This window comes from Loxodonta africana, chromosome 6 (assembly GCF_030014295.1).
Source record: "Loxodonta africana isolate mLoxAfr1 chromosome 6, mLoxAfr1.hap2, whole genome shotgun sequence".
Lineage (NCBI taxonomy): Eukaryota > Metazoa > Chordata > Mammalia > Proboscidea > Elephantidae > Loxodonta > Loxodonta africana.
Genome location: NC_087347.1, coordinates 88400582 through 88426462, shown reverse-complemented (window position 1 = coordinate 88426462; position 25881 = coordinate 88400582). Strand labels below are relative to the sequence as shown.

Sequence of the window (25881 nt, the reverse complement as noted above, 5' to 3'; positions counted from 1 at the left end):
CTCATTGGTCCCCACACAATACCTCTGCTTTACCCTGGGAGGTTAGAACATAGTGTGGGTGTATATGGAGGCCATTTTAAGCATTTAAGCTAACTAGGCAGGTTTGTTGGTCCTCGTCTGTTTAGGAGTTTCTCTCTTCTTTGTCTCTCTCTTCTCTCTTCCCCCTCACTTTTTTTTTTTTTTCAACAAAGGGAGTTTTTTTTGTGTATGTGTACTTCAGGTGAAAGTTTACAGAGCAAATCAGTTTCCCATTCAATAGTTTATACACAGATTGTTCTGTGACATTGGTTGCAGTCTTTGCAATTTGTCAGCACTCTCTCCATTACCACCCTGAGTTCCTCATTTCCACCCGGCCAGATTTCCTGCCTTCTCATCTTTGCTTTTGGGCAGATGTTGCCCTTTTGGTCTTGTATAGATGATTGTTCTAAGGAGCACTTTCATCATGGATGTTACTGTTTATTTTACAGGACTGTTTGTAATTTGGCTAAAAAGTGACCTCAGGGAGTAGCTTCAGATCCAAGTTAGAAGGGTGTTTAAAGGCCATAGTCTTAGGGGTTCCTCTGGTCCCCCTTGTGCCAGTAAATCTAGTCTGTTTTTTATGAATTTGAGTTTTTTCTACGTTTTTTTCCCTGTCTAACCAGGGTCTTCTACTGTGATCCTGGTCAGAGCAGTTGGTAATGGTATCTGGATACCAGCTAGTTCTTCGGGTTCCGGGCTAGTAGAGGCTGTGGTTTCTGTGATCCATTAGTCCTTGCAGACTAATTGTTTCCTTGAGCCTTTAGTTTTTTTTTTTTTTCACTCTCCTTTGCTCCTGATGGAAAGAGACTGTGTTAGTCATCTAGTGCTGCTGTAACAGAAATACCACAAGTGGACAGCTTTAACAAAGAGAAACTTATTCTCTCACAGTCTGGTAGGTTACATGTCCAAATTCAGGGCACTGGCTCCAGGGGAAGGCTTTCTGTCTCTGTCAGCTCTGGAGGAAAGTCCTTGTCGTTAGTCTTCCCTTGGCCTCAGAGCATCTCAATGCAGGAACCTCAGGTCCAAAGGACATGCTCTGCTCCCTGCACTGCTTTCTTGGTGGTATGAGGTTCCAAATTCTCTGCTTGCTTCCCTTTCATTTTATCTTGTAAAAGGTAGTGCAGGCTACACCCCAGGGAAACTCCCTTTTTATTGGATCAGGGATGTGGCCTTAGTAAGGGTGTTAGAATCCCACCCTAATCCTCTTTAACGTAAAATCATAATGACAAAATAGAGGACAACCACACAATATAGGGAATCATGGCCCACCCAAATTGATGCACACATTTTTGGGGGGACATAATTCAGTCCATGACAGAGATCAGTAGTTGTATCTTAGATGGCTGCTCTCAAGCTTTTAAGACCCCATACGCTTGCTACTCACCAAAGTAGGATGTAGAATGTTGTCTTTGGGTTATATTATGCCCATTGACCTAGATGTTCCCTGAGGCTATGATCCTTAGTCTTCAAGCCCAGTAACAGTTCCACAAGGTATTTGGTTATGTCTGGGATGTTTCCATGACTGTGCCCCATGTGCTTTATTATATATATAAATATACATGTAGCACATACAAATATGTATGTGGAAATGTCCACAGCCAAACCTATGTATGCATATGAGTGTACTCCCATACGCCCTTCCACACCTATTCAGCATACATAGCTACCTATGTATCTACTCATAAATTGTTATCACTGTTGTTGCAGTATTGTATATGTTACAGTACTTACTGTCAATTACTTTTTATTCTTGGGTAAATCTCAGTGTCTTCGCTTGTTGGCCATGTTGTGCTGACTTGCCCCGTACTACGTACTGCCTTTCCCTTCTCCAGAGTTAACGTGTTTACTCTCCAGTTTGTGATTTCCCTCCCTCCCCCTCCCATCCCTGGTAACCGTCAAAAAATGTTTCTTTCTGCATGTAATCTTTTTCTTGACTATTTATAATAGTGATCTTATACAATATTTGTCCTTTTGTGATTGACTACTTCACTCGTCTTAATGTCCTCCAAATTCATCCATGTTGTGAGATGTTTTGAAGATTCCTTGTTATTTTTTTGTGTAGTATTCCATTGTGTGTACCACAGTTTATCCATTTGTCTGTTGTTGGGCACTTAGGTAGTTTGCATATTTTTGCTATTGTGAGTAATGCTGCAATGAATATGGGCATATATCTCTATTCTTGTCATGGCTCTTAGTTCTGTAGGATGTATACCTAGGAGTGGGATTGCTGGATCATGTGGTATTTTTCTTTCTAGCTTTTCAAGGAAGCACCATACCATTTTCCATGGTAATTGTACCATTTTACATTGCCAACAACAATGTATGAGCGTTCCATTCTCCCTATAACCCATGAATTAGTGGAGGGAAGAGAGGAACTAAAGGAGACTAACTTCATGATGAAATAATGGCCCTTTTGTCTGTTCCCCTTGCTGTAGAGATAGTTTCATGTTTTGTTTTAGACCTGGACAGTTGTGTTGTTTTACAAGCTCAGTACAATCCTGCTTAAAAATACAGCATGGTATTAAAAGGATTCAGGTATAAGGCCACAGACCCATTCTACCCACTTCTCCAACCCCCTGCCTTGCATCCTCAGTCATAACTATATATGGTAAAAGCCTGCTGGAGTGGGTACTGTTTAAGTGGGGCCCCTGACATCAGGGTTCAAATGTGTTCCCACTATGTTTATTTTGCAGATGCTTATAAGGTATGCTTCATTCTGATAACTTCTCAGAATGTTTTCCTTGTGGTTATATAATTAATAGCACCTGTAAAACATGCCTTTAACCATATAGCTTCCTTCCTAACCCCACTATCTTTTAGATTCCATGGTTTAATGTTTTCTTCTCTTGGTGAACTGGGGTTGGGAGACTTGAAAGACTGTGCCAGAAGTTTTACAGTAATGTGCCCACGTTTAGCCTCATAACCTTAATTAGATGTGGAATGTTGAGAATGCACTGTTGTGTGTGTGTTTAACTTTTATAAGAAGACTGAACTCTGATCACTTCATTAAACATTATAAAACATTTCATGTGTCTTCAGCATTCAGTTTCCTTTCTTAGTTTAGTAATAGAAAATTAATGTAAAACTCAAGTTACTTTTCTATTATCCTAAGCAGTCTGTTTGTTTGAACACAAGTTACCTCTGTGTAAGTATTCAAGTTACATTCCAACTTACAACCTTTATTTCTCCCTCCTCCTTTTTTCTCTTTAGAAGCAAAAAAAATCATCGAAAATGTTAAAGGCTGTTCTGAAGAAGAGCCGAGAGGGAGGAAAGGGAAGCAAGAAGGAAACAGGTATGTATACAAGAAAGAGTTGAGCAAGTGTGGTAGACATTGGGCAGCAAGATTCCACTCCAAGCAGGGCAGCTTTCATTGCTTTGGTTTAGGTCAGAGAGATTGATCTAGGTTAGAACAAACAGCATACTAGATGCTGTGAGATACTGGTGGGATGGAAGTATGTGTATGTGTATACATAGATATATGTATATGTATACACACACATATGTGCACAATTTTTTTTTACCTTTTTGTAAAAAATATATATAACACAACATTTGCCAGTTCGACATTTTTCATGTGTAGTCATTAGTGATATCAGTTACATATATATGTATTTTAAGCTAAGGTCTAAATATATTTCTGAGCTTTCACATGAGAAGTGACTTTGATAATTGAGTTTGGGTTCTGAACCAAATCTTTCCCCCAGGAGACCTTTAAGGTTCATAATTTTAACAAGTAGTTCAGATCACAAGGCAATCAAAATTACAAACATTGAGGGATAGCAGGTGTGTTCAGGAATTCGGTTTCTAGAAAGCTCTTTCCCTTTTCCCACATGAGATTGCATTTTATATGTTTGACCAACTGCTGGCTGACTGGTCTTCATCTTTTTGAGTATCAAATTTTACCCATAACAGGTGTAGCTGTGCTTAATGCCAGACTGCTAGTTTTCATTATGATGAGAGCTACTTTTAATTTGGCTAGGATTTCATTCCTGCTTGTGGAGTTCTGGTGCGTATGTGGTCATTGTGACTCTAATAACATTGAATTCCATGCGATAAACTCTGTTTTGGTTACTGCTGAGTATTATATCCTATTTCTCATGCAAGAAACTATGTATTCTCTCCTTATTGCACAATTAAAATCTGTTAACATGACTTAATTTCCCCGAAATATGACCTTTCATTCTATGGAAACTCATGTTAATCCAGATTGGTTGAGGAATGGCTAAATACTCTGATTTTCTGAGTTACTGTATATGTCCCATATTAAATAACATTTCAGTTTTAATTTTATTAAAATAAGCATATTGCCAAAACATCATCATTAAGTTACAGTTAACTCTTCAATTCAGTAGCTCTACAGGAGAATAAATGGACTGCTGAATGTTTTGGTTATATGGAACCTAGGTAAAATTTCTGTTTATTACCAGTTATCCCATAATCTAAGTCTGCAGAATGGCGAACTCACCTTAAAATAGAACCTATTTCCTAGTGTTGCTGTGAAGATTTCACTATAAGCCTTAGTAAGCACATACAAAGAAGATCCAGTTTTTAATGATATAAACAGGAGGACCACAGTTAGCTCTTAACCTTAGAGAAACAACCCCTTGCTTTGAATAATTAGAATTGTTACTATGGAGAAGTTTTTCTTTAGTTCACTTGATTTCTTTCCAGGGGGACATTGACCCTCTGCTGGGTCACGGCCAAAACGTTCTTCTCATTAGTTCTCCGAAAGCTGTTAAAAAAAATAAATAACCCGCCTGCCCCCCCGCCCCCCGCCCCACTTTTGGCTCATCTGACATTTATCCTAGGAACCTTATTTGCTTCTTTAGAAGCCCTTGTAGTTTCCAGCATAAAGTTAGATTCTAAGCTGTCTGTCAGGGTTGGGGCTGCCACCTCCTCAGGGTCGCCCAGCCAAAATTTCCTTGTCAGTCAGTCTTCCACAATAGATCTGCCATCCTCTTTAACCAGAGCCGGACTCATGCGAAACAACAGTTATTAATGATCTTGGAAACCCGTGCCTTTCAGACAGTCCAGACAGTGAATGTAGTTTGCGTTTGAAACTTTTCCAGTTTCAAAGCACATGATTTTGGGGGTTTATTTCTCCCTTTGGTCTTTAAGAGCAACTACTGCTTTTTCTGAATTTTTTCTTCATAATTCCCACATTATGGCTGTTCAGTAATACATACCAACTTGAAAAAAGAATGGGAACATTTTTTATAAAACATCTGTATGGTATGTGCCTTTTCTCTCAACTAGAACCTGGTTAATTAGTTTGGGAACAAAGCAGACGGAATTTTAAATGTTGGTGAAGTTATATCACAAGATGATTGGGGGAAATACTTAGAGTTTAACCATTCATATGTTGAGTTCTGTGCCAGCTATCATTATGTAAGTCAAGTAAATCATATCTAAGTTTCTCTATAAATTGAAGCTGGTTAATCTCGTGAGACTGCTCTGAAACTTGGGTAATAGTATCTCCTGCAATATGGAAAAATTTTGTTCTACTGTTTCTAATTAAAGCCACGCTTTGTTGCAAAGACAAAGGAAACTTCATTTTTATGTTCTTGAACTTGCAGTCATAGAAATTTAGGAAATACTTGTTTAAAAAATTGATTTCAGCTTTTCATATACTTGGTAAATCACTATTACGAACAATCTGGAACTCTCCTTTTATGCTGAACCTATTTTGAGAATTTGGAAAATACAATTGTAGTTAAATTTTGTATCTTCCAAAATAAAGATGGAATTTTTCAGAAGTATTAAAAAGTTGCCTTCCCTCAATCCCTATCCCTAAAAGTAACTGCACTTGTATCTACTTTAAACTATTGGTTAAATTTTAACAGGTATTGAAATTCAAGTTATATGTATATAAGAATATTTGCAATATTCACAGTGAGATATTATTTAAAGTCATTGAGTGAATTCTAAAGAATTAGCAAAACTTTCTTTAAAAAAAGGTTATGCTTTTTTCCCCTAGGAAATACTTACAGCTGGGCAAAAAGTATTTTCTGGAGGCTATAGAAGCATGTTGGAGAATACAGTGTTAAGAACTTTAAAAATAATTTTTGGGCGTGTACATTCACATTGTCCCCACTATTCCATCAGTGCAAATGAGCATTGTATTTCTCTTGACCTTGAGTTGGGACTGAAGGAGCAAAAATCAATATTGGACTATAGTAGGGGGAAGGTCCAGGCAAGGGCATCTATTCTTTCTCTCCCTGGTCTTGTGTTAAGGCCTTGATCTAAAATAAAGAAATGAAGCGCTATCTTTATTTTGAAGCTCTTCATAGAGGTTTACAACTGTCTACCACATGTTTAGTTTAAATGACCTTTACTGTCAAAAAACTTTCTCGTTACTACTGTTAAACTGTTCCTTACTTTAAAATTAAATAATCACTGCACTTTAGCATTGGGAATATCCTGATATCAAGTCTGTAACTAATAAGACTTTAAGGTGGATAGAATAGCGACATATAAAATTAGTATTTTTCTATACAGCAGCACAGTTTAAAAAATGAAATTGGGAGTCCCATTTATAATAGCAACAGAAACTTTAAATATCAACCTAAAAAAATGCACAAGTCTCATATTGAATAAAATGATAAGCGTTTACTGAAGGCCGTAAAAGAGGACCTGAATAAATGGAAAGAAATACCATTTTCCTGAATGGGCAGATGTATTATTTTAAAGTGACTAATTCTTCCAGAATTATCTATGTATTCAATTCAGTCCCTAATGGAATTCCAACTATTTTGAAATACAATATAACAAATTAATTTTAAAATTCATCTGGAAGAGAAAGTACATAATTTTATTTTGAAATAACTTTAGACTTATAAAAAAGTTTCTAAAATAGTAGAGTTCCCAGTATCCTTCATGTGATTTCTGTTAATAGTGTAAACCAGGAAATTAACATTAATACCCTGAACTGATTTACAGACCTTTTTTGAATTTTGCCAATTGTCCCACTAGCGTCCATTTTCTACTGTAGGATCCAGTGTAGGATCCCATATTGCATTGAATTTTCATGTCTTCTTTAATCTGGAACAATTCTGTAGACTCCATTCGTCTTTTATGATCTTGATACTTTTCAGAGTCCTGGCCAGTTTTGTAGAATATTCCCTCAGTTTGGGTTTGCTGATGATTTCTCATGGTTATATCGAGGCTCTGCATTATTGACACAAGTAGTGTATCCTCAGAATATCATATGAGGGGGTACCTGCTGTTGATACGTGGTGGTGGTTGTATTGTGTGCTGTTGACTCCGACTCATGGTGTCCCTATATGACCTAGTAGAAATTCCCTATAGGGTTTCCTAGGCTTGTAACCTTTACGGGAGCAGATCACCAGGTCTTTTGGATTTGAACTTCTGACTTTTGTTAGCAGTCCAACACTTTAACCATTGCTCTGCCAGGGTTCCTTTGTTGGTACGCGTTACTTCTGGTGATGTTAACTTCGATCCTTTCATTAAGAAGGTGTCTGCCAGGCTTTTCAATTGTAATTCTTGTCATTTTTGCCTGTGATAACCCTCTAATGGAGGGATACTTTGAGACTACACAAATACTTTATTTCTCATTGTACTTTCATCCATTAATTTTAGCACCCATCAATGTTTTCTTGCCTGAAACTTATTTCTATAGTGTTTGTCAAATGGTGGTTTTCTATTTTCATCATTTATTCTACCTTTATTGGTAGTAATTCTACTAGAAGAGCTGTCCCTTTTCTCCCATTTATACTTATTTAATTTTTAATTCTATGGAGATTTATTTTATTCTATCAATTCTAATTTCTTACTGTTATTCTTTTTTTTTTTTTTGCTCAAATTGTCCCATTTTTGGCCATTGTGAGCTCCTTTAAATTTGTTCCTGTGTCCTTTTCACATGCCCTCATAATTTTTTGAGCACTTTCTTACTCTGTAGCACTACAAGTTGTTTTAGGCTCATCTTTGTACTTTCCCTGCCTCACCTCTGGAATCAACTCCTGGCTCCTTTCACTGGGAAATGGTGCTTAAGAAACTAAGCTCTGGTTGCTAGTTGTGTTTATTGCTACTGGGGTGCCATTGTTTCTAGGCCTTCTCAGCAGACAAGCTAGGAAATATATGCAAGTATACACATTTTTTTTTTTTTACACACGCCTTTATTTATCCATCTGTATCTGTATATATAACTAAAAACCATGAATTCACAATGATGCTTCTGACTGCAATTCAATACTGTAGAATTTATTCTACCATTTGTATAATTCCTTTCTCTTACAGTGTTAGAAATGCGTTTCATTATCCACTTTATCCACGTTATGTTTTCTTAACTGCTGAATCCTAGTATGCATGAAAAGTAGAGAAACAAATGTCGTTCTTAAAATTTATCTTTCTCTAGCTTTAGCTTCTTTCTTTGCTATAGCTCCTAGGAAGCTTAGAGGCAAATGTTTGTTCATTTGTAGCAAACGGAGCTCTAAGTTGTGGCAAGTTTATTCATTTTAATTATCAAGTTTATTTTAAAAAACTGTTCATAGGTTGATAATTTGGAGCTAGGTTCAGGCAGAAGGCCTAATTTTAGTTGCTGTAGTTTGGAGGTTCCTTGGTAGTCATTCCACGAATATTCATCATTTATTGCATGTCAGACATAGTGCTCAACTCTGGAGCCAGTGGTGAACTAGGCCAGGGTTTCTCAACCTATTGACATTTTGGGGCTGGATAATGAGTTCTTCGTAGGGGGAGCTGTCTTGTGCATTGTAGGTTGTTTAGCAGCTTCCCTGGTCTCTACCTATTTATATACCTGTAGTAAACCCCCCACCCCCCAAGTCACAACAACTGGAAGTGTCAGATGTCCCCCTTGGGGGCAAAAACCACTCTCCCCACAGTTGAGAACTACTGAGTTAAACCACATAGTTCTGAGTGTGATGAGCGTGACAGAAAACATCAAAGGATGCTGGGGATGTGTGTAGTTAAGCCTCTCTCTAACTTGGCGGGAGGAGAGGTATCAAGGAAGGCATCCCTGAAGAACTAATTCCGGAACCTAGAGTGTGAGTAAGAATGAGCTGGGTGAGAAAGACAGTGGTGGTGGATATGTGAAGAGGACCTAGAGAGGTAGGCAAGGGCCCATCTCAGGCTGCCTGGTTTTCAACATCTCCATTGAGCCAGCAGCCTCAGCTGTCTTTTCATTCCATCCTCTCTCATTGCACCTCTCCCTTTCTTAATATTATTTGACCACTGAATGAAAAGTATTGATTCTACTTTTACTTCTTCTTGGAATCCTTGTGGTACACTCTGTCCTTTGGAACTAGAATGTTTATTGGTTCTGGTTCGTACTTTTTGGATCATAGTCCTGGTGCAGCCCTGACCTCAATGTGTTAGATGTTATGTGTTAGTAGATGTGTTAGTAGATGATTCATTCCCACTCTGGACGGCAAGCCCTTCAGATATGCTGACAAGGCCTTGTTTATCTTGGCATCCTGGTGCCCAGTGCTCAGCCCTCTCCAGACTGTCCTCGTTGCTTGGTATTGGTCTGGAAGTAGCTCCAAGTTGGGGCAGAAGAGCAAAGTTCGGTAAATTTTTAATTGTGGCACTACCTGAATTAAAGTATAGACTGGTTAAGGAACAGTTGCTTAATATGCCAATATAATAACACTTTACTAGTCTTTTCCTTTTGGTTTAATTTCTTTTTTTTCAGCAGGGGGACTTAGTTTGAAGGAGTTTATTAAACGTTAGAAGCAATTTATTAAACACTGACCTTTACCTTTCCATCATTAAAACACAGTATCTGGTACTTAGGATTGACAGGCGTTTGTTGCATTGAGCCAGATTACTTGTGCAGAAGGATATGCTTATCCTTGGGTATCAGATAGCATTCTTATGTTGTTGTTGTGCTTAGGAACCATTGAGTTGGCTCATTAGGGACCTTACGTATAACAAAACGTTGGCAGGTCCTGTGCCATCCTTAAAGTTGTTGCTATGTTTGAGCTCATTGTTGCAGCAACTGTGTCAGTCCATTTCATTGAGGGTCTCCCACTTTTCCCCGACCCTTAGTTATAAGCACCAGAAACCGACCTTTTCAAAAAAAAAAAAAAAAAAAAGGATTGAGGGAGTTTACTGAAAGAGATTAGGCCTAGTTTGGGGCAGGATCAAAGGGAGGCAACTCAGTCAGAGCCATTACCCCAAATCACTCCAAAGAGGTCATGAGGGCAAGACTGCCAACCTCTACCAAGTGCTAAATGGTCCTATTTGCACTGCTGATGTCAGCAATGTGACCACTGCTGCCATTGCTGCCTCTGGAAGCCATTTATTACCACCAACAGTCGACTGGAGAGAATAAGACGCAGTGGATCATTCTTTACATGTGGTGTGGGTGAACCTGAATGGCTGAGCCTGGTTCACACGCCTGGGTTCTAGCTGCAAGAGAGGCTGGAAAAATGAGTCTCTGAATTTTTTTTTTTTAGCTTCTGTAGGGCGAGGTAGACTATACCTTCCACCAAGACATGTGTTGTGGAGAAGTCTTCAATCTTGGACATGGGGCAAATACTCCCGCCTTCAAAAACTTACAAAGCTCAGATACCTAGTGCCACTTGTTAAAATAGCTGACTGTGTCCATACAGCTAGTAAATGGCTCAGCTAGTTTTTTGGACTTTTTTAAATCTGTTGGTCTCTAAGCCAAAAACTAAAACCAAACCTGTTGCTGTTGAGTTGACTCCGACTCATAGCGACCCTGTAGGACAGAGTAGAACTGCCTCATAGAATTTCCAAGGAGAGCCTGGCGGATTTGAACTGCCGGTCTTGTAGGTTAGCAGCCGTAGGTAGCACTATACCACCAGGATTCCCGGTCTCTAGACAGTGACATACAATTCTATCTAAACTGTATGATCTAATAAAATTTGACAGTTGGTAGTGTGTTTTTTTTCTTTTAACCCTGGAGATAATGATCTCATTCTAAAAGAATTAGCTGGATGAGGCCTTTTGGCTTCCCTAGAGGGAAGTTGTCCCTCTCTCTCTGTGAGTCCCTTCTCCTGCCTTCCCTAGACTCTCTAGTTGCTTAGTGTTGGTCTAGAAGTAGCTCCAAATTGGGGTAGGAGAGCAAAGTTCAGTGACCTTTTAATTGTGGCACTGCCTCAATTAAAATGTAGACTGATTAAGGAACAGTTGCTTAATATGCCAAAATAATAACTGTTTATTAGTCTTTTCCTTTCAGCTTAATTATTTGTGTTCTTTTTTTTTTTCGCCCTAGCAGAAAGGCTTTGTTTGAAGCAGTTTATTAAAATAACATTTGACCTTCACCTTTCCTTCGTTAAAACCCAGGTGGTTGGCTCAGTGTACTTGTAATGCTGTTAATTAAGGCATTGAATAGTCTTTAAGCTTGTATGTGTGTTGAATTAATCTGTTAGTTTTGCATCTAATCCTTCACTTTGAATTTGAAGTGAAAGGAAGCTGTTTGCTTCTAAAGTTTAAAAGCCATTGATGTATTGTTTAAACTTTGGATTTTAAGCCATTCCAGGCTGCAGTCTGGCTTTCAGTAGTACCTTCTAAAAATGTTTCAATACAAACGATGCTTTGTTTTATCCAGAAAATACGAAGCTGCTTTTGATTATTCTGTGCTGCATTGCCCATTTTCCGTGGTTGTGGACTATTATTTAGGAATTTAGTGGAGTGGCTGTCTTGCTGAGCTATGGATATTTGGTAGCTTGTTGTTAACTGACTCTGAAAATATTTCCCAAGCAACAAAACAAGTAGAAATACTTCAGTCTAAAGGTATTGCATTTCTCTTTTACCAGGGCATTTAAACAAGATCTGCAAAATATTAGGACGTGATTTAAACATAGACTAGAACCAGGCTGGTTTTTAGTAGGATCGGGGATGCCCTCCTTGTGGTTTGATCTGTTCCTTCATCAGTTTTTCTCTTTGTTGTCCACACGCATGTTGCAGAGTCTGGAAAAGCAGACTTTAGAGTTAGAAGACGCAAATTCACATCCTAGCTTGACCACCTCCCAGTTAACTTGACTTTGGGCAAATTTCTTAAGTTCTCTAAGCTACCCTACAAGGTTGTTGGCAGAGTTAAAAAGAAGAGAACTTTCGCAAAAACGTCTAGCTTGACATCTGGCTTATGCGAAATATTCAGTAAATCTTTTCTTTCTTGAGATAACTGTGCAGTGCCTTAATAAACAAACAAAACCCTTTAAAACTTCTTGTTCTTTCCCTGTTGAAAAGAAAGCAGGATTGCTTTCAGACAAAAAAAAAAAAAGTAACATTTTAGAAGCTGCTGTTTTCCATAATTTACTATCTCCAGTTAACTGACTGTGCCATCAGCTTTTGTTACTAAAGGTCCTTTTACCGGCCTTATTTTTTCCCTGAAACAAAACTGGGAAAATTCTGAGTCATTTATCTGCTGTATGGTGGTTTATACTTTGGAATTAATTTTTCACCTTTTAGCTTATATCACTCAATTGCATTTTGTCTTTATTTGTGAAGTTAACTGAATGGCTTTTTTCCTTGCTATAAGGATTTCAGAGAAGCCCTGGTGATGCAGTGGTTAAGTGCTCAGCTGCTAGCCAAACAGTCACTGGTTTGAACTCACCAGCCGCTCTGTGGGAGAAAGATGTGACAGTCTACATCTGTAAAGATTTCAGCCTAGGAAACCCTATGGGGCAGTTCTGCTCTGTCTTCTAGGATCACTGTGAGTTAGAATCAACTTGATGGCAATGGGTTTGATTTAGGTTTTAGTTATAGGGATTTCAGAAATTGGTAAGCACTTTGGGAGTAGGTTTTGAACTTTATAAAGTTTCTGAGATGTTTCATCTCAATCTATTCTTCATTAACAAAAGTCTTTATATGAAAGGCCCCTGTTCCTTATCCTCTTTGTAGCTTTCCCATATGTTTTAGGGAAATATGAAGGATGAAAGAGCAAGAGAATGAAGGGAGCAAATGCTTGCTGAGATTTTATCATGTGTGCCTTCCCATCATAAACCAAGCAGGTCTATCTGGAACTCCCTCATTCCTGCAAGGGGCATAATTAGAGAAAGCTCTGAACTGAGAGGAAGATGAAGTTAAGACTCGTTCTGGATCTTCCACTTTTATGGCCGTTAAAACTTTCAGTTAAAAAACCCAAAGCCGTTGCTGTCGAGTCAATTCTGACTCATAGCACCCTGTAGGACAGAGTAGAACTGCCCCATAGGGTTTCCAAGGATCAGCTGGTAGATTCGAACTGCTGACCTCTTGGTTAGCAGCTGTAGCTCTTAACAATTGTACCACCAGGGCTCCAGAAGTCACCCTAGAAGATATGGCAAAATTCTCAAACACTAACATGTATTTATTTGAACCTCTTTTTGTGTGTGTATATGTGTGTGTGTAAATGCAAAAGAAAACTTAATTTGCAATAGAACGATTGATAGCTGCCATGGAGTAAACTCCAGCTCACGGAGACCTTATGTACAACAGAACAAAAGGGCTGCCCCATCCTGCGTCATCCTCATAATCACCTGATGATGACATGTCCAAAGCAAACAAGCTGGACAGTGTTTTGTTGTGATTTATAAAGTTTTCACTGGCTAATTTTCAGAAGTACATCGCCAGGCCTTTTATAGTTTGTATGTAATGTCTTACCTCTTTGTAAGGGATTGTTTATTCGCCTATGTAAGCAAATTTTCTAGATAATTTTAAGGTTATCTAGCAAACTTCTTTCCAATACCAAATGTTAAAAAATTTAGATTTTGATATTGAATTAGTACATTTTTATTGTTCTTATTGTAAGTGATACTGTATTTCAGTGATTATAAAACCTGCCATTATCTAATGTACTACTAAGAAAAAACATGTCAATTAAACTGACACAATACTTTATCACTTGGAATGTTTATGCTATATGTAACGAAGATTTCTTTTAGACTTATATAAGATTTATTTTTTAATCACCTCTTTTCCAGGGAAGGAGCTCTGGTGGCATAGTGGTTAAGAGCTTGGCTGTGAACCAAAAGTTGGCAGTTTCAATCCACCAGCTGCTCCTTGGAAACCCTATAGGACAGTTCTGCTCTGTCCTATAAGGTCACTGTGAGCCAGAATCGGCTTGATGGCAATGAGTTTTTTCCATATAAGCTGTCGAAGATATTTAAAATGCATTGTATTCGAAGTCTGATTCTTCTGAATTATTTCTTTTACTTAGTTGTCAGTACCCTTGTCCTTCCACACTACATCATCTTATGTGCCATTAAGAACATCAGTGATCAGTGTTTCTTGGGTCCTTGTCTGTTTTCTCTGGTACTTCCTTCCAAGCTGCAGGCATCCATTCTGCAGGGATTGATGCCATCCCCTCCAAAATCTCAAAAGGAGGTTTTAATGGAAAGCTTTCAGAGAAAATCTAGAGCTCTCATTCCTTCCACAGTGGACTTTAAGTGGTTTGTTGACTGAAACCGTGTAGGGGTTACTATCATCTAGTCTCTCCAGCAGATGTAATGACCCAGGTTTGCAGATGCACAGACATGACCTCCATGTCACAGCCACTGCCTGGTGATAGCAATTTTGAGATACCATTAACTGTAGTATACGTTTTGGTTTTGGAAAATATAAAAAGGTGAAAAAATACTGGCCTTTGAATCAATGTCCAATATGCTTGTTGTAGAAAACTTGAAAAATATTGGTAAGAATGAGAAAACAAACAGAATGTTCAGTATCTTTTGCTTAATCCTTTTTACTTAATATCTATATCTTTGAAAAATGTATAATGTTTCACTGTATCAGCATACCATAATTTTTGTGTGTGTAAAAAATGGCATGGGAGCAGTGTCTGACCTCCTCTAACTTCACGGGAAAGGAGAATCAAGGTCAACAGTCCGAGCCTGATTCCTGTGAGGCAGAGGTCAGATATGCCTTCTGTCTCCACCGTCTTTACCAACTCTGACACCATCTGTCCCTTCCATTGTGCTCTCTACTATGTTCGATAATTCATTGCAATGGCCACGCAGAACTCACAGACCGTACTCACAATTATGGGGTTTATTAGGGAAGGAACAGGTTACAATTCAGGCTCAGGAACACTCAAAAGATATGCTGCTTCCATCAGGACAGCCTCTTCCCAGCCGTGCTTGCAGGCACGCCCTTCCCTGGCCCGCAGTGTCTGCCCAAAGGCACTTGCTCCATGGGTCAGGAGGCCCACCCTGCCATCTCCTGCTGGTCTTTCCTTCCTTGGTGGTGGGCTCTTCTCCTCTCTGCTCTGGAATTGGCTCTCTTTTAAGGCAGATCTGAGCAATCCCCTTGGTGGAGCACAATTATCACACAGTCCCGCCTGATCACTTGGGTGGGAGTTAGAAGACCATGGCTAAAAAAAGGCCACACAAAAGAGAGCTGGAACATTGCTGCATGTGTGTATGTTTTGTTTCCATGTTTTCTTATTCATTAAAAGAAAAACAGCTGGGAAATACAAATGTTTGTGTGAATGTTTGATTATTTTAGTAGAAGAACCATGACACTGAGTAGAATTCCATGGCATGGAATTAATAATGAAAAAGATGTACTTATTAGAAGCTCTTGGCACCTCTTGCCAAATTGTTTTCCAGAAAGGTCATCTTGGTTGATACCTGTGTAAGCAGTGTGTGAGCATGCCTGCTTGTGTGTCCTTTATTAGTGTTGGATACATTGTGGATTTTTATAATCTTTACGAATTTAATAGGTTTTAACTTGTGTTTCATTTTTAGGTAGCATTTCTTTGATGTTGGTAGACCTCTTTAAGTATTTAGTGCCGATTTATATTTCCTCTTCTATGATTGCCTCTTCATGTCCTTGTACATTCTTCTGTTGAGAATCCTTTTTTTTCTTTTAGTTTTTTATTGTACTTTAGATGAAGGTTTACAGAACAAACTAGTTTCTCATTAAACAGTTAGTACACATATTGTTTTATGACATTGGTTAATAACCCCACAACATGTCAACAATTCTGTTTAGGATCTTTTAAGAGGCTCACCAGCCTGGTCCTTCTCTTTTCCTAGTGTGGCCTCTGATACATAGTAGTGGGGTTTTCTTATAGTCACTCATGGGGGAATTTTTAATGAAATTACTCATAGTGAAACTGACTTTGTTAGATCACTAAAAATGTTTCTCTGCATTGTTAAAATTTCATACTCATGCTGAGGCTAGAGTTCTGCTAGTCTGGCTTATAGTCAAGAAATTTATTTTTTATATAGAAATCAGAATAAAAGCATAAAACTGACTAAAATGAGTCATCAGGCTGTCCACAGTACTTGACAGCATTTTGCCTCTGTGTGCAGCCAAAAAAAGTCTTCATTGCCTCCTCCTGCTTCCTCGTGGGGCAGATGTGCCAGAAGCCCGACTCCTGGTGAGTTCCTGAACAGCAGACAGGGATTGTTCTAGCAATATCTTCTTAAAAAATTGTTGCATGCATAAGTATAAACCTTTGTCCATTGCTGCATCTTCTAAGATTATTATATATAGACATTCTTTTTTAAAAAATATGGTAAAATCGTGAAATTGAAAATTTTAGATGTAGAAGGGATTGTAAAAATTGAGTTCTACTTCTTCCTTTTTTGAGGACTGTGTGGCAAAGGGAGTCCCTGGGTGATACACATGGTTAACCACTCAGCTGCTAACCAAAAGGCTGGAGGTTCAAGTCCACCTAGCAGTGTCTTGGAAGACAGGCCTGGAGATCTGCTTCTGAAAAAAACAGCCGTTATAAATCCTGTGGGGTGCAGTTCTGCTCTGACATATATAGGTTTGCCATAAGTCAGAGTTGACTCAATGGCAACTGGTTTACTGGTAGGTGGAAAGGAGACATTGAACGACTGCCCAAGATGATATAGCTAGTTAAAGCAAAGATGGTATCGAAGTGTTCTTTTTTGACTCTACAGTAGTGGTTCACTTTCTGTGTCTCTGACTTGCCCTCTTATGTTTATCCATAGCACCGAGTAAAAATAAAAAGGATAACATATCTCTAAGATATAAGCTAATAGATCTCCTTTGTATTTATTTTTCCAGGAATGGGCATTTTGAGTTTTTTTTTTTTTTTCCTGAAAATATTATTTCTGAGATTATGTGGTCTTAATCTAGACTCGAGTTACTGTGAGTAATACCCCTATTTTTCTTTCTATATTTTAAAAGCAAGTTCTGCTTGGTGTCTTTGAGTCTGTTATAAATCTGACCTATTTTGATATCATTTGTTTTTGTAAAGCCATCTGAACTGCCTAAGCGTAATAGTTAAATATAATTAAGAAAAAAAGTTGCTGTTGAGGCGATTCTGACCTGTAGCAACCCTGTAGGACAGAGTAGAACTGCCCCATAGAGTTTCCAAGGAGCAGCTGGTGGATTTGAACTGCTGACCTTTTGGTTAGCAGCCATAGCTCTTAACCACAGCACCAGGAGGATTCCAGTTAAATATAATACACAAGTTTTAAAACACTAGAATGGTATTGAGAGAAAAATAAAGGTAATGTCTCCATTTCTTTTCTGTTTCCTTTTTCAGCTCCCAGAGGCGACTAATATCAACAGTTTTCTTATGTGATCTGTCTAGGTATTTTCTGTGCATATGCATGTACTCACACACACATGCACACATACACATATATATATCGTTAAGTAAACCCACATGGAATTTAAAATACATTTTATTCTATAAATTGCTCAGTTGATTGAATGGATTGTTAGACCTTTTTTTAAATATTAGCACATACTAGTATGTCTTTTTAAAGTTTCTCAGTATTAAATTTGGATGACTATATTTGCTTCATTATTCCCCAGTTGATGGACATTAAGCTGTATCCTTTTGATGTCCTCATTACAAGCAGTAGTATGGTGAACCTCTTTATATAACTTTTCATGCGTTCATGAGAATAATTGTAAGAAAAACTGTTAAGTTTGTGCATTTATAATTTTCCTAGATTTTGACAAGTTGCCCTTAAAAAAGGGAGCATTAAATTTTCAGTTTCACCAGCAATGTATAAGAGTGCTTATTTATTCCATCCTTACCAATATAGATTATAATCATAGTATCTCATCTTTGCCAGTACGACAGGCAAAGATCACATTTCATTGTTTTAATTATGTAAGTCTTTAGAATGAAAAGATTTTTATGTGTTTATTGACCATTTGAAGGCATACAAGCCATACTTTCTGGGTGTGTATTCTGGCTCTACAATTTACCATCGTGTGAATTTGGGCAAATTACTTAACCTTTCTGTGTATTGTAAGCCTTTTATGAGGGTTAAATGAGCTTGTATTTGTAAAGTGCTTAAACTGTGCGCATAGTATATATTATATAATTATTTGTAAAAAGTAAATAAAAACATAAATTTCTTTTTATAACCTGCATGTTCCTTTACCTAAAGGTTCAGTAAAGCTGTTTTAATCTTTTGTTAAATGGTTAACCATCAATAGTTTACTAACCCAGTTCTAAGCAAGTCAAACATATGTGTCATGTTTAAATTTGAAATTATAAAGCTGAAAAAGCCATTTAAGTCATCTTTCAGTCTTGATAGGATTAGGTTGAAAGATTTTGTATTGATTCTGTAAGTTTAATGTTAAAACCGTACCAAGAGGTTACAAATCATTATTTCAGGCAGGTCAGCTCTCTTTCTTTCTCTGCTTTGTGTGAATTTTGATGCTGCTAATCTGATTAAAACCTCTTAATGCTACATCCTTAGCTCTAAGATTCTGAAGATTAGAGATTCTGGAGTGCTCCCCCCATTGATTAAGTTGTTACCATGGTCATTAGGCTCCCCAAACAGTACCTCAAATCTCGCCTGGTTTATGGGAGCAGTATTGTAAAGATAAATAAGAATTCTGCTGGTTTGGCTTCCAGGAACTTAGGTACGAGTCCCATCTTGGATGTACGTACCCACTGGTTCTGTTTGAGCAAATTATTTCATTTTTCTGAATTTCAGTTGTCTGTAAAATGAAGGGGATAATTTCTATGTCATATAGTAATTATGGGAAACCCTGGTTGCATAGTGATTAAGTGCTACGGCGGCTAACCAAAGGATTGGCAATTTGAATCTGCCAGGCGCTCCTTGGAAACTCTGTGAGGCAGTTCTACTCTGTCCTATAGGGTTGCTATGAGTTGGAATTGACTCAACGGCTCTGGGTTTGTATAGTAATTATGAGGGGCAAATGAAATGGTGTTGTTTTGTTTTTTTGTTTTTGTTTTAGCTTCAGGCATAATGTTGAAGATGTGGGGAATTTTTTTTTTTTTTAACCACGTTATACTTGGTTTTGGAAAATGCGCGTTAAGCAAGGAAATAAAATACACTCATGTTGTTGTTGGTTGTGTGCCATCAAGTCGCTTCCAGCTCATAGTGACCCTGTACGGCAGAGTAGAACTGCCTCATAGGGTTTGCTAGGCTGTAATCTTCATAGGAGCAGATCACCAGGTCTTTTCTCCCACCTGGCAGGTGGTGAGTTCGAATGGCTGACCTTTCAGTTAGCAGATAAGCACTTAACCATTGTGCCACCAGGGCTCCCTACACTCATATAAACATTTAAATTTGTGTCAAGAGTTTCTGATACTCATTGTTTTGAGGGGGAGGGGTAAGAGATCTCTGTTACTCTTACTCAGAGTATTAAAGAAATTGGCAAGTAGACCACAGTTCACCAGGAAATAAATCTTTCTGGGAGAAAAAAATGCAGGACTAATAAGAGTTGCTCTTTAGTGGTTAAGTGCTACAGCTGCTAACCAAGAATTCGGCAGTTCGAATCCGCCAGGTGCTCCTTGGAAACCCTATGGGGCAGCGCTACTCTGTCCTATAGGGTCGCTATGAGTCAGAATCGACTCGATGGCAGTAGGTTTGGGGTAATGTATATAAAGCAATGTGCTAAATGCTTACATAATCAATAGCTTATTTGTGAGTATCTTGCTCATTGTATAGCAAAGGAAATTGAAGCTTAAAGAGGCTAAAGATGTAGCTTAAGACCACCCAGTTTTACTAAGTGACAGAGCTAGAATTTGAACCCGGTTTGTCTCTGTCTCCAAAGCCTACTGCTTTGTGATTAAGAACATGGATTCCAAAGCCAGGCTGATTGAGTTCAATTCCCAGCTCCAGTTGGTTAACCTTACTGTGTTTCCATTTCTGCACCTGTGAAATGAGGATAGTCATAGCATCAGTCTACCCCCTTGGTTGTTGGTTATCACAAGGATTAAATGAGTTAAAGTGCTTAGAACAATGCCTGGACCATACTGAGCATTATATACATCTTTGCTCTTAATTATAATGTGTGGTAATTTCTATATTCTGGCTTTTTGCTTTTCTGCTCCTTGACACTCTCCTTTAAGGTTTAGTAAAGGGTGGTGTCTCAGATATTTCTGTTTCCTTAGCTCACTTGTCTATATGGCAGACATGACCCTTGCCAGCCCATTGCAGATGGAGGGGAAGAGCCATGGTGAGAGGCATGTCCTTAGAGAAGTGCTGTAGGGACAGGTGCTGTAAACAGTCTGGGAGGGCATGTGTTTGCTTCAAGGGGGAAGGGATGTGAGGACTGAATGCAAGGATTCAAAGCCAGAAGCCTCTGTATCTGCAAAGAGAAAGTGTGTGAGTGTTTATTTGCATGTATGTGCAAGCACGTGCATGCACATGTACAGTCAAAGGTGTTGTATGCATGTAATTCAGTATTCACCGTGGCTTTACAAGAATGGGCCTTAGTGTAGTGGTTTAATGCAGTGATTCCTAAACCTGGTGGTTTACCTGGGGGCATTTGTGACAAATTCAAATTCCCACCAGACCTACTGAATCCCTCACCAGAGGTAGGATCCAAGCATCTGTATTTTTTTTTAATGCTAGCCAGTTAATACGGATAGCTGGCCAGGTTTGGGAGCCCATGGTGATGTTTGTGGAGCCCTGGTGGTGCGGTGGTTAAGAGGTATGGCTGCTAACCAAAAGGTTGGCGGTTAGAATCTACCGGCCGCTCCTTGGAAACCCCATGGGGCAGTTCTACTCTGTCCCAAAGGGTCACTCTGAGTCAGAATTGACTGGACGGCAACGGGTTTGGTTTTTTATGGGTTGGCGCTGATTGTTTCTGTGTGTGTGTGTGAGGCCACTCCTGACTAGCTATGGCAGACACATGTATGTAACATTGAAAATTCTTAGAAGAAGGTGATACCCCATTTTCACTAAACCCTGTTCTTGGCAGCCCTGTAAAGATAAATTTGAATGTAGGTATAAAAGCAGATGAGTGAAAGGATTGCGTTACAGAAATAACAAAAGGGATGGGATTGGATCGAAATAATTGGTGAATATATTTTATCAAATTCTTGTGTTTCTGCTGGTTCCTCATCAACATTTGCTTATTCTCATGCTAATACTGGCAAGTTGGATGCACAAAAAGTAGTAATTATTGAGTATAATGTTAATGTTTAATGTATATACAACTTCATAGAAATTGTTGGAGGGCTCTTTTCCCAAAGTAATTCTCAGAGAATGAATGTACATTCCTTATTTGTGTCTGAGAAATCATGATTAAGTAGAATGTTAATACGGTTAACTGTGTAGTGATACTATATCGACTTTGTTGCTAAGATATTTTACCAGGCATGTCTTTGAGGCTGCTGTTTTGGGAACTGAGCAATGATTTTTTTTTTTTTTGGTGGTATTCATGGTGGAATAGAAATGTATCAAAAAAACCCAAAAAACCAAAAAAACCAAACACACACACACAAACTGTAAAGTCATCTTCCCCTCTTCCCCTCATTTTGTGTCGCCCAATACAGGCCTGAAGACCTAGTAATATAGCCACATGTATACGATTGATTTAGTTTGTAACTTTCTGGAATGTGAACTGAGTTGATTGTATTGCATTTTGAATGTGTTTTTGTGGGGAAGAAACTTTAAATGCTGCCTAGAAACTTTGAGGCATTTCTTCCAAAGTGTTTATAGATCACATTTCTCTTGTGAGGAATTGAAATAAGATAAATGGTAGCAGTCTCTTTTACTTTCTCCCTTTCTCTTAGAATGAAGCCTGTTGGCAGACAGCTTTGCTGACGGGACTGCCAGAGTTTGGATTTGAGTAGTTAGTGAGGAGGTGGTGTACTGGTTACGGTATTGTTCTAAAAATCTTTTTCCCTCTACTTATTTTTCCACCCCCAAAATGTCAGCATGTCCAGTATGACAGAATGTTCCTGATGATTCTCATTCACAGAAACGTGACTTGCTAAACTATTTGGGGATGACAGTCAGAATTTATTAAGCACCTAATAGTGCCCCATGTTTATTACGCACCTTAGGTAACGATCCCTGGTCTGGGGATACAGTACAGTGTAATGCCATGATTAGGAGTTCTGACCCTGGAAGTCAGGACCACCTGGGTTCAAATCCCAGATTGGCACTTAAGGCTGTGGAACCCTAGGCAAATAACCTAGTCTTCCTAAGCTTCAGTTTCCTCATCTGTAACAGGGGGACAAAGACAGCATCCACTGTAAATGGAATAGGATGAATAAATAAGATGATGTATATAGTGTTTAGCAAGGTGTCTCACACACAAAGAAACGGCTTAATGATGATAGCTTAGTCACCACCATTATTAAGGCAGATAGAGTCAATGGACTTACAAATACAGAGAAAACAAACAGCTGAATAAAAATCTAAAGTGTTAGTTGGGCACTTAGTCTGATGTGAGCTTCATGTAGTAATGAAGAGGGAAGGCATGCAATTGAGGTGGACAATGGCTTTAAAAGTTGGATATCCTGTGGGTGGTCACAGTCCCTAGGGCTGCCTCATTGCGTAATTCCAGAGGCCCATCCACATTAGATGGGAGATGTGCAACACGGTAGCCCTGCTATCATCATCTCTCTTGTCACCCCCGAGAAAGTTCTGTGGAAAAAGTGTAGTATTCTGTGTTGTTAAAAATTAAATTTGGGTGGTTAAGGTTCCTAGGTGGTGCATATGGTTTCCTCTTAACTGTTAACCTAAATATTGATGGTTTGAACCCACCCAGCAGTACTGTGGAAGAAAAGCCTGGTGACCTGCTTCCTTGAAGATTACCTCCAAGAAAACCCTGTGAGGCAGTTCTACTGTGTAATGCATGCAGTCGCCATGAGTTGGAATTGACTCAACAGCAATGGGTTTGGGTTTTGGTTTAGTTGTTTTGCTTTTCTTGAGGAAGCTTATTGTTAAGAAGAGGGTGGTTGTTGTTGGATTTCATCGAGTCAATTCGGACTCATAGAGACCCCATATGACAGAGTAGAACTGCCCCATAGCGTTTTCTTGAGTATAATCATTACAGAATCAGTTCATCAGGTCTTTCTTCATGAAGCCACTGGGTGTATTCAAATTGCCAACCTTTTGGTAAGCAGCCAAGCACTTAACTGTTGTGCCTCCAAGACTCTTTAAGAAAAGGATTAATTGATTTGAAAATTGAAGTTGAGAGCAGAGAGGTCAAAGTATATAGACATAGCTAGGGCAGTGGCATTCCTTCTAAGTACTCTGAGGTATCCAGGGTAAGGAACTTGTCCAGTGGTGAGAAGCCAGTACAGAACTTCACAGTGAGAACAATTGACATGGAAGACCATTTGACATCAGTAAAAAAAAAATGACTATGGGCAGTTTGGGCCAGGTAGACAAGGGCAAGTCTGAGCCAAGTGGATTGGGTAAAAACAGTGGGCATAAAAGAAAACTGAGCCCTGAATAAAGGAAAACTGAGCCCTCCTTCCTGGGGAAGGGGATTGTAGTGGGTTGAATGATGGCCTCCAGATAGATATTCCCGCATCCTAATTCCCATAATCTGTGAATGTTACCTTATTTAAAAAAAGAGTCATTGTAGGTGTGATTGAGTTAAGGATTTTGAGATGAGGTTATCATCCTGGGTTATCTGGGTGGGCCCTAAATCCAATGACAGGTGTTCTTATAAGAGACACAGAGGACAAAAATCATCTGAAGATGGAGGCAGAGATTGGAGTGAAATGGCTGCAAGCCAAGGAATGCCAGGAATGCCAGGCAGCTACCAGGAATGGATTCTGCCTGTTGACACCTTGATTTCAGTCTGGCCTCCAGAACTGAGAAAATAAATTTCTGTTGTTTTAAGCTTCCAGGTTTGTGGTGATTTGCTTATAGCAGCCACAGGAAACCCATGTAGGCACTAATGAGAGCAAGAACCTCAGAAATTTCACCAGCATCCATGGGGGGTGGGAGTGGGGGTGCTTACAGGGCAGCCTCTGGAAGTAATAGGAGATGGATACAAATTTATGTTTGAAATAAATGTTTAATGGAAAATAAAGTATATCTTATAAAACATTCTCATTAGAAAAATGTCAGAAAATGTCAAACTGAAAATGTAAAAGGTTGGGAGAACAACCCACTGACACTCCCACCCTCCTAAGAATAACCACCATTTTAGTAAACTTCTGTCTAGCTTTTGGTCGTGTATATTATTTTCCCCTTATAATCTTATGGCATGTAAAAGGTTGTGTATACTGGCTTAACTATGTTTTTTTTAATATTTCTTTTTTGTAATTTAAGGTCTTTGGCAATGAAAATGATCATTGTGGTGTGATTGTTTAGAGGGAGGTGGGAAGGAGTGAAGAGAATTTACCCTGCGGAGTGTCTCAACCATGTAAAAAATGTTAGCCATTGTTAGCAAGTTCTGGCACAGAACAGCACCAGTTATTGTTTTAAGCACCATATAAAGAAGAATGTGGCATTGCGATTCGAGGATGACTCATTAACAATTTGCGATATGCAGATGACACAACCTTGCTTGCTGAAAGTGAAGAGGGCTTAAAGCACTTACTGATGAAAATAAAGACTACAGCGTTTAGTATGGATTTATATCGCAACATAAAAAAATTCTCACAGTTGGACCAATAAGCAACATCATGATAAACAGAGAAGATATTGAAGTTGTCAAGGATTTCATTTTACTTGAATCCACAATCAGTGCCCATGGAGGCCCAAAACCTGTTGATGTTGAGTTGATTCTGACTCATTGCGACTGTGTGGGACAGAGTAGAACTGCCCCATAGGGTTTCCAAGGCTGTAATCATCTTTCTCCCTTGGAGCCGTTGGTGGATTCAAAACTGCCAACCTTTCGGTTAGCAGCCAATTGCTTTAACCACTGCGCCACCAGAGCTCCTTAATCTTAGCCTGTGGTATAGATTAAATAATCAGAAAAACACTGTATGAAGTAGACAGAGGCCATTTTGGCCTGTATTTTATTGAGAATGCTTAGCAGTTCACTGAATTTTTTTTTTTTTCCCCTGAATCTTCTTTCTTTGAGTCTTCAAAGAAGATATTTCTTTTCCTTTTCATAATGAGGTATATGCTTTCCTCAGTCCTCCACCATTTATGTTTATTTTGGGGGCATGTTTGGGGGAGGTTTATCATTGAAAGAGAAAAGAACTAATTAGCCTCATTTTACCTATTGGAATCTGTTGGTTCTTGTTGGTAGGTTTGGGCAGAAATATAGGCATAGCCTCTAGGGTAAGGGTCCCTTGTCTCCTCTCAACCACCCACCACCTGGATAAATTTATAGGTAACGTATGCACATAGAGAAAATGTAAACGGTATAAAAGTGTATAGGCTGTTTTATAGGCTGAAGCACGGTTAGGCCACCAAATCGTATGTTACACAACAACAAAGGATATTCTTTGGTGATTCTCATCATTGTGGAATCAGTTTCAACTCATGGCGACCCCATGTGTGTCAGAGAAGAACTGCACTCCATAGGCTTTTCAATGGCTGTAATCTTACAGACAGGCGCAAATAGTTAAGCACTCAGCTGTTAACTGAAAGTTTGGGAGTTCGAGCCCACCCAGAGGTGCATCGGAAGAAAGGCATGGCAGTCCGCTCCTACAAGTTCAGAGTTGGAAACCCAGTTCTACTCTGAAACACTTAGGCTTGCCATGAGTCTGAATCAATTCAAAGACAACTGGTTTGGTTTTTAACCGTGTAGAAGTAGATT

General features: G+C 38.9%; 1 protein-coding gene across 1 annotated transcript in view; it reads left to right on the top strand.

The window, feature by feature from the left end:
• TANC1 (tetratricopeptide repeat, ankyrin repeat and coiled-coil containing 1) overlaps window positions 1-25881 on the top strand; it is a 304559-nt gene that overhangs the window by 107187 nt on the left and 171491 nt on the right. The window contains exon 3 of the mRNA XM_003406004.4: window positions 3229-3310. Within this exon, the coding sequence (XP_003406052.2) occupies window positions 3250-3310 (61 nt within the window). The 5' untranslated portion in view covers window positions 3229-3249. The remainder of the gene's footprint in view (window positions 1-3228; window positions 3311-25881) is intronic.